Source organism: Chrysochloris asiatica, unplaced genomic scaffold (genome assembly GCF_000296735.1).
Source record: "Chrysochloris asiatica unplaced genomic scaffold, ChrAsi1.0 scaffold00312, whole genome shotgun sequence".
Taxonomy (NCBI): domain Eukaryota; kingdom Metazoa; phylum Chordata; class Mammalia; order Afrosoricida; family Chrysochloridae; genus Chrysochloris; species Chrysochloris asiatica.
The window spans coordinates 281,624-290,624 of NW_006408830.1; the positions used below are offsets into that span (position 1 = coordinate 281,624).

Below are 9,001 nucleotides of genomic sequence, written 5' to 3' on the forward strand. Positions count from 1 at the left end.
AGAAAACATTTTTTAAAACCACCACTCTTGCACAAATGTGTTGTTTGGTTCTTACTCAAAGCTCTGTACAAGGTTTCTGAGGAGCAACTTATAGATTTGATCTGCCAGCCTGGTACTTATCCTGCAGTACCATACCAATACTCCATATGTTTATATGTGTACATGTGTAAGTACACACACACATGTGTGTGTGCAAGTAAGAGTGGTAATATAATATATATTACACAGAGTTTCCAAGGCTGTAAATCTTTATGGAAGCAGAACGCCTCATCTTTCTCCCACGGAACCGCTGGTAGTTTCGAACTGCTGACCTTGCGGTTCACAGCCCGATTCGTAACCACACTACATTACCAGAGCTCCTTTATATATATATAAGTGTAGAGGATTTGAAATGTTTATGTATATGTATGTGTGTACATATACAGAGTTCTGGTGTGGCATTGTGGATTAATAAGCTCGACTGCAAAGTTGGTTTGATCTGCAAGGTCTACAGTTCAAGTTCACTAGCTGGGCCTCAGAAACCCTTGTTGCTGTTTAGTGCCATCAAGCTGGCCCTGTATAGGGGTTTCCAAGGAGCAATCGGTGGATTTGAAATGCTGGCCTTGTGGTTCATAATTCAGTGCTGATCCTACAATGCCATACCAGGAGTCCATATGTGTGCGTGTATGTGTGTGTGTGTGTGTACATATATGTGTGTGTGTACATATGTGTGTGTGTGTATATATGTATATATGTATGTACATGTTGCTGCTAAGTGGCGTCAAGTTGCTTCCAACTGATTGTGACTCTGTATAAGGTTTCTGAGGAGCAACTGGTGGGTTTGAACTGCTGACCCTGTAGTTCATAGTCCAGTGCTGATCCTACAACATCACACACACACACATATATATGGACTCCAAACCACCATGTAATGGAAATAAGACAACATTTATAACTATATCATACTACAAACACCTCATATTAAAACATATGTGGCTGGAGCTAAAAAGGTATTAGAAAGGTGATAAAGGGAATGTATCACCTTAGCCCATAGTCCATGTTTAGGATGAAACTCTAATAAGGGTATATAAGACTTCACTGCTCAGGAATTTTCTTATGCATGAGTGATGTTCATCAAAGCTTTCCCACACGATTGCCATACACAGGTGAATTCTCAAAAAGATGAATGAAAACCGAAGGCTTTCCTTCATTTCCCCTCTTATGTTGTTCAATGCCATCGAATTGGTTCCAATTCACAGTAACCCTGTACAGGATTTCTGTGGAACGGCTGGTGGATCTGAGCAGCCAGACTTGCGGTTAGCATCTGGTGCTTGTCCTACATTGCCACACCAGGACTCTTCAACTCTTAGAGACATTCCCATATTCCTTACTGTCAGGTGGCTTCTCTAGTGTGAGTTTTCACATGTCTTCGAAAGTAAGCAGGGCAAACAAAGGCTTTTCCACAGTCTTTACATTCATATGGTTTCTCTCCTGTGTGGCTTCTTACGTGTCTTCGAAAGGATGAAGGACAACTGAAAGCTTTCCCACATTCGATACAGTCAAACGGTTTCTCTCCAGTGTGCATTCTTGCGTGGACAGTAAGGTATGAAGAGTGGCGAAAGGCTTTTCCACATTCCTTACACTCATAGGGTTTCTCCCCAGTGTGTGTTCTCATGTGAATCCTAAGAGCTGAGGGGTAAATAAAGCCTTTCCCGCATTTCTTACATTCATAGGGTTTCTCTCCAGTATGAGTCCTTACATGCACTGTTAGGTGGGAAGAACTAATAAAGGCTTTCCCACATTCCTTACATTCATACGGTTTCTCACCACTGTGTATTCTTAAGTGTTCAGTGAGGGATGAGGATCGACTGAAAACTTTTCCACATTCCTTGCATTCATACTGTAACTTTCCAGTATGTTCTTTCATGTGTGCTCGAAATGATGAGGGGCAACTAAAGGCTTTACCACATTCCTTACATTCATAAGGTTTCTCTCTACTTTGATTTTTCACATGTGTATTAAGGGAAGTCGGCAGATAAAAGGCTTTTCCACATTCCAGACATTCATAGGGTTTTTCTCCCGTGTGCTTTCTCATATGGATGCTCAAGGAGGAGGGACAATTAAAAGCTTTCCCACATTCCTTACATTTGTAAGGTTTTTCTCCAGTATGTGTTCTCACATGTACAGTGAGTTTTGAGGACTCACTGAAGGCCTTCCCACACTCCTTACATTCATAAGGCTTCTCTCCAGTATGAATTCGTGTATGTATTATAAGATGGGAGGAAGAACTAAAGGCTTTCCCACATTCCTTACATTCATATGGCTTATCTCCACTATGAATTCTTTTGTGTTTTGAAAGGGAAGAGGAACAACTAAAGGCCTTCCCACATTCCTTACATTCATACGGTTTATCTCCACTATGAATTCTTTTATGTTCTTTCAGGGATGAGGAACAACTAAAGGCCTTCCCACATTCCTTACAGTCATATGTTTTCTTTGCAGAATGACTCTTCACATGTGTCCTAAAGGATGAGGAACAATTGAAGGCTTTGGTGCATTCCTTACATTCATAGGGGCTATTTTCAATGAGAGTTTTCACATGCTTTCTAAAAGACGCAAGAAAGTGGAAGGCTTTTCCACATTCCTTACACTGATAGGGTTTGCTTACAGTGAGAGACCTAGTGTGACTCTTAAGGGATGAATGATCCATAAAGACCTGTCCATACTCATGGTGTTCATAGGGTTTGACTCCAGTAGTGCTCTTGACCACATCAAGATTTGGCATCCGGCTGAAGGCTTGTCCACATTGATGTCCTTCAGTACATTCATGGATGCTCTTCACCACATGACTTCTTTTAAAAATAAAAAGCACATTATTAGTAATAATTTTTTTTAAATTTTCAGTAAATGTATAAACTGTGTTCCCTATAAAGTTATAAAGTGAATATTCTCATATAGGGCTTTACCATAGCCAATAATGTCACTAGCTTCCTAACTTACAGAAATTTTACGATAATAGTTTGCAAGTCAATTAAGTGTCAACTATTCAATGTCTCAGTCACATCTGTGGAAATATTATCTTGTAAAAATTCTTTGAGAAAGCAACATTTTTTTATTGAAATGTATATATACAAACATGTTATATATATATGTATATGCACACACGTTTTTAAAAACTCATGACATTTGAAGAATTCTCTCCTAAGACATTACTTTGTTTTATATAAATGTCACTCACCTCAAATGCCTCTCATGGTCACTGTTCTGATCATCAATATCATGGCATTCTCGATTTTCATGTAAATCAGAGGACCTGGAATCATTCCTTTTAAATCGTACTATTTTCTGTTCAATGGATATTTTTTCATGTAAAATACCTCTCTGAACAACTGATTCACTGCTTTTAAGTTGAGTCTTGGAGCCTGAAACAAGAAAGTGAAAGCACCTGTTAGCAAAGGACTTGTCGTAGTTTGGTTGTTTCATGACTGGTAATAATCGGCACAAGGAGCTCTGGTAGGTGGTGGTTACGGATCAGGCTGCGAACTGCAAGGTCAGCAGTTCGAAACTACCAGCTGCTCCACGGGAGAAAGATGAGGCGTTCTGCTCCCATCAAGATTTACAGCCTCGGAAAGCCTGTACAGGGTCGCTATAGATTGGAACCGACTCCACAGCACATAACCACCACCAATAATAGGCACAAAGGCAAAAAATGACAACCAATTTGCTAAGAAATATTCCAAGAAGATTGAGACTTTTGAAAACATAAATAGGCTCTAATGAAGAAGAGTGAAGTAGAAAGCAATTGGATACAATGTACATTATCAAATACTAACTTTCTAAAAGGGAATATGGACAATCTTTCCCAACAACAAGGACAATATGAGATGAATGATAAAAAGTCAAAAGTAACTATTGTATCCATAGAAGATCAGCCTCCTCACATAAAACAGTTTTTGTTTTTCTTATTTTATTTTTCCAAATACAACTGGCTTGATTTAGTTTCTTGTTCTCCAACCAGGACAATTTCTCCAAAAAATGCTTGCCTTCCTGATGCTCCCCAGTACCGGTGACCTGAATAAATCGCTTCTCCATTGTCTTCAGGTCCTCCTCTTGTTCCCAATGGAGGATCAGATGAGGTATGGACAGTGGATACCCTGCTAATGCAGAAAGCCGTATCGTGAGGGAACATAGTGAAGACCACAAACATTTCCATGAGACAAAACTTTACCTGCCCTGAAGATGAACAAGTGTGAGTTTCAGTGAAGTAAAATGTTTGTCCAATTTATTATTTTTTTTAAATGATGAAAATACAAAGCAGCTTTTTTGATATCAAAACTGAACTGATATTCACAGGCAATTTTTAGTATTATAAATGGATCTAATGCTACTGCCAGAGCCCTGGTGTGGCACTGTGGGCTAATGCGTCAGACGGCAAAGTCATTTGAACTACAAAGTCAGTGTTTCAAGCTAACCAGCCGCTCCTTGGAAACCCTACCCTATACAGGGTCGCTATGGGTCAGAATCGACTCGACAGCACTTAACAACAACAACAACAACAAATGCTCACTGCCAAGGTAGTTTGTTCTACTGTTAAACATAAACTACCTCACAGAATAGTAACCTAAGGCAAGGCTACTCCAGGGTAAAAAAGAACAATTCCACTTTAAATTTTGTCAAAGCAGCACAAAAGTTCACTGTGTTATCCATGAAATCCCCAATCTTAGAACTGTCAGTTTAACACAAAAATGTTTGTTTTTAGCATGAACCTAGTAGGATGGTAAGCTCTCTGAGATCAGCGACCGTGCCTGTCTTATTTACATTCCCATTCCATAGCCAAAATCTTGGAACAGAGTTGAATATTAATATAAAGTTGTTTTCTGTATAACTAAATGAAGGAATTTTGCTGTTCTTACCTACTGAAGCGAGGTTATGGAAATTTTCCAGCATCACATCTTTGTAGAGGTTCCTCTGAGCAAGATCCAACAAAGCCCACTCTTCTTGAGTAAACATCACAGCCACATCCTCAAAGACCACCAAGTCCTAAAATACCCCATATATCAGATTCAGCAAGGCAACAACTCCCCCACCATATTCCCTAACAGCACTGGGAAGCTGAGAATCAAGTCACAGGAATTTGAGAAGGTTCTGTGGTCTCCCAACATCAACTCTAAGACTCAGTCATCAAAGCTTTTTCCTTTTCTACCCACATATGTTGAAGAGCAAAGATGTCAGTTTGAGGGCTAAGGTACGCCTGACTCAAGCCATGGTATTTTCAATAACCTCATATGCATGTGAAAGTTGGATATTGAATAAGGAAAACCATAGAAGAATTGATGTATTTGAGTTATGGTGTTGGAGGAAAATATTGAAAGTACCATGGAATGCCAAAAAAAAAAACAAATAGATCTATGTTGGAAGAAGTATATAGCCAGAATGCTCATTGGAGGCCAGGATGGCCAGACTTCATCTCTCATGCTTCAGACATGTTGTCAGAGGGACCAGTCACTGGAGAAGGATATCATGTTTGGTAAAGTGGAGGATCAGAGAAAAAGAGGCAGACCCCCAACAAGATGGATTAGCACAGTGGCAGCATCAATGGGCTCAAACGTAGCAACAACTGTGAGGTTGGCCCAGTATAGGGCTTTGTTTTGCTCTGTTGTGCACAGTGTTGCTGTGAGTTGGTACCAACTTGATGGCACCTAACAACAACAACAACAACCCACATATGTGCCTGACAGCCAATCTTTTTTCTTTTAAATTTTTATTGTGATCTGAGTGATAGTTTATATGGGAGAATATTGGCTTTACACAACCGTTTCATTGCAATGATTACAATCTCTGTGCATCATCATTCAACAGTATTTGCTTCCATTCCCTGTTTTTGGTTTTGGGGTTTTTTGGTGTGTTTTTTTTTTGGGGGGGGGGGAGTGTACACAAAAACACTCAGGAATATATAATAATTTAAACAACCAAAAAGCACATCTGACAGATACAATCTTGTCACACAGATTTAACAACACTTCTAATACACTAGAATTCTCTCTCTCTACAGTCTGACAGTTGATGAATTCATTTTATTCCTTTCCATTTTCATGGTCTAGAACAGTACAGAATACACAGTAGAAATGAGAAATGCTATGAAACAAAATAATCTCCATACTGACATCATCCATTTCTTGTTACAAAATAATTTCAACTATATCCTGTTACAGATAAATCATGTGTCCTCCTCCCCAACACCCATAAAATACATGCTAGAATACTATACTAGCCCCTGTACTATATGGAATGTAATCCAGTTTAGGAATAGGCCCTTATTTGTTATGTTAATGGGACATATCAGTAGAGGGTGCCTTAAGCCTAATGACTTTTGAGACATAAAAAGAGGAGAGAAGCAAGCAAAAACTGGAGAAGCACAGGAGTCACATGGAAATCATCAAGGAAGGAAGTCAACGATTTTCCCATGAGCTAACAGAGAGGACTTTCTCTCCAGCTGGTGCCCTCAATTAGGACTTCAAACCACCTAACTATGAAAAACCACATTTGTGTTGTTGAAAGCCACCCACTGAGATACTTCTGTCATAGCAGCACTGAGTTCAGACACCCACCGTAGTAATCAGCGCATGAAGCATAAGGGCAAAACTGGTCTGAGTGAATAAAACACTGAATGACTGGGAGCTTTTCCTTTCCCCTCCTTATCAAACCTGAAAGGTCCAGGAGATCAGAGAAGTACAACTTTCAACACTAGACTCAAAGTCAGCAAACTACGGACTAGGGACTAAAGATAACTGCAGCGAATATCTGTAAATAAAGCTTTACTGTAAAACAATAAAACAGTACAAGTTATGTACTGTCTATGACTGCTTTCCTATGAAGATGGCAGAACTGAATTACAACAGAAACACCTTCAGAGCTTAAAACCTTAACTGTATGATCTTACACAGACACAGGTTGCTAACCTCTGCTCTAGACAATTAGAAAGAGATAGGTAACCTGGTAAAATGAAAATACTTTTAGGAGGAAAGCTATTAACTTTTACTTACCTGTGTCATAGTTTTCAGTAACTCAGCAGCTGTTCTTTCTTCCTTAATGTCCCCTTTATGAAGAAAGGCAAAGCATTGATCAGTTAGTCAGCCCTGAGACAGAAAAAAAGACACGAGACCTCCCCACAATTACAATATTCACAACCTGGATGCTGCAGTGTACAATTAGTGGCCCTCTTCTCTAAGCATACACTCACCACTAGATACCCACTCAAACACACACGGAAGTTAGAGCAGCCTGCTCTCCCAGAGGTAAAGTGAGCTGATCCTTACAGATCATAAGGAAGTTATAAGGGGAGGCAGGGGAACATGGTGGAGTGAGTGATAGTGACCCTCTTCTCTAAGCATACACTCACCACGAGATACCCACTCAAACACACATGGAAGTTAGAGCAGCCTGCTCTCCCAGAGGCAGAGTGAGCTGATCCTTACAGATCATAAGGAAGTTATAAGGGGAGGCAGAGGAACATGGTAAGAGTGAGTGAAGGCACCAATCAAGTTTGGAAGATTTAAGTAAAAAGTAAATTCATCAAACATAGTTTATATATTCATGAAATTGAGATATAATAATAAATGTGGGAGGTAGGAGACTATCAGTAACAGATTTACTATGTAGGTTTGCATGTTAACTGTCATTCATATTGAAACACCATTGCATTTTAAACCATTCAGTGAAAAATATATGGTAACCACTAAGAAATCGCGAAGAAGTAACATTCAGTAGAAAGAAGAAGGAAAGCAAAAACAAGCTCATCACAAAAAAGGAGTCAAATAAAAAAAAAAACAAAAAAAAGATTATAACAAAGAAAATATAAAATGCTCAAAACACAAACAGCAAAATGAATGAGGTACACCCTTCATTTTCTGTAATAACCTTAAAAAGTAAATGATTCAAACCACCCATGCAAAAGGCACAGAATAACAGAAGGAATACAACAATAACAACAACAACAAAAAGTACACAATCCACCCTTCTGCTATCTACAAGAAACATGCCTTAGATGTAAGAAGACACTGAGACTGAAAATAAAAGGATAGGGAAAAGTATTCACTGCAACAGGCAAACAATAAAACACAGATGGCCTTATTGATATTAGATAAAACTGACTTCAAATCAAAATCTATTAGAAAAAATAAAGGGTATTACACAATAATAAAAATTCTACCCAACAAAAAGTCATAAAAATGTTAAGTGCATATGAACCTAAAGGTAATGCTACCACCCATCTCTCAGTTTGTCATACTGTGGGGACTTGCATGTTGCTCTGATGCTGGAAGCTATGCCACCAGTATTGTAAATATCAGTAGGGTCATACATACATGGTGGACAGGTTTCAGCAGAGCTTCCAGACTAACAGAGACCAGGAAAAAGGAGAGGCAGATCACTTCTGAATGAATAGCTACTGAAAACATTATGAATAGCAGTAGAACGGTGCTAGACAGTGTCAGAAAAGGAAAAGATTAACAGCAAAACATTGTCAGAAAAAGTGCTGGAAGATAAGTCCTTCAGGTTGAAAGACACTCAAAATACGAATGGGGAAGAGCTACATGCTCAAAGTAGAGCTGACCATAATGACGTGAATGGAGCAAAGCTTTCATTTGTTAACAGGGTACAACTCAAAATGAGAAGAAAAAGTTGCAAACATATATTAATATTCCAAACATGGAATATACAAATTATAATTCTAGGAAAACTGGTAATTGTCAAAAAGAACTCAAATGCACAAAAATTCATGTCCACGCACTGTTGTTGGTAGGTACTGTTGACTTGGTTCCAACTCATAGCAATCCTATAAATAGCACAAAACACTGCCTGGTGCTGAGCCAGCTTCACACAAATCTCTACGCTTGAGTCCATTATGCTAAGCCATCTCACTGGAGGTCTTTCTCTTCTTCCTTACCCTCCACTTTACCTAGAATAGTGTCTATCTTTCTCCTGGGACTGGTCCTTCCTGATAAAATGTCCAAAGTATGAAAGA

At 39.0% G+C, this 9,001-nt stretch overlaps 1 protein-coding gene across 1 annotated transcript in view; it reads right to left on the reverse strand.

The window, feature by feature from the left end:
- Positions 1-1,330: 1,330 nt before the first annotated feature.
- The window catches only part of LOC102832213 (zinc finger protein 699-like), a 42,350-nt gene continuing 34,679 nt past the window's right edge, over positions 1,331-9,001 (reverse strand). The window contains exons 2-6 of the mRNA XM_006875153.1: positions 7,023-7,075; positions 4,893-5,019; positions 3,963-4,133; positions 3,218-3,401; positions 1,331-2,831 (exon numbers count right to left, since the gene is read on the reverse strand). Coding sequence (XP_006875215.1) covers positions 1,373-2,831; positions 3,218-3,401; positions 3,963-4,133; positions 4,893-5,019; positions 7,023-7,075 — 1,994 coding nt within the window. The 3' untranslated portion in view covers positions 1,331-1,372. The remainder of the gene's footprint in view (positions 2,832-3,217; positions 3,402-3,962; positions 4,134-4,892; positions 5,020-7,022; positions 7,076-9,001) is intronic.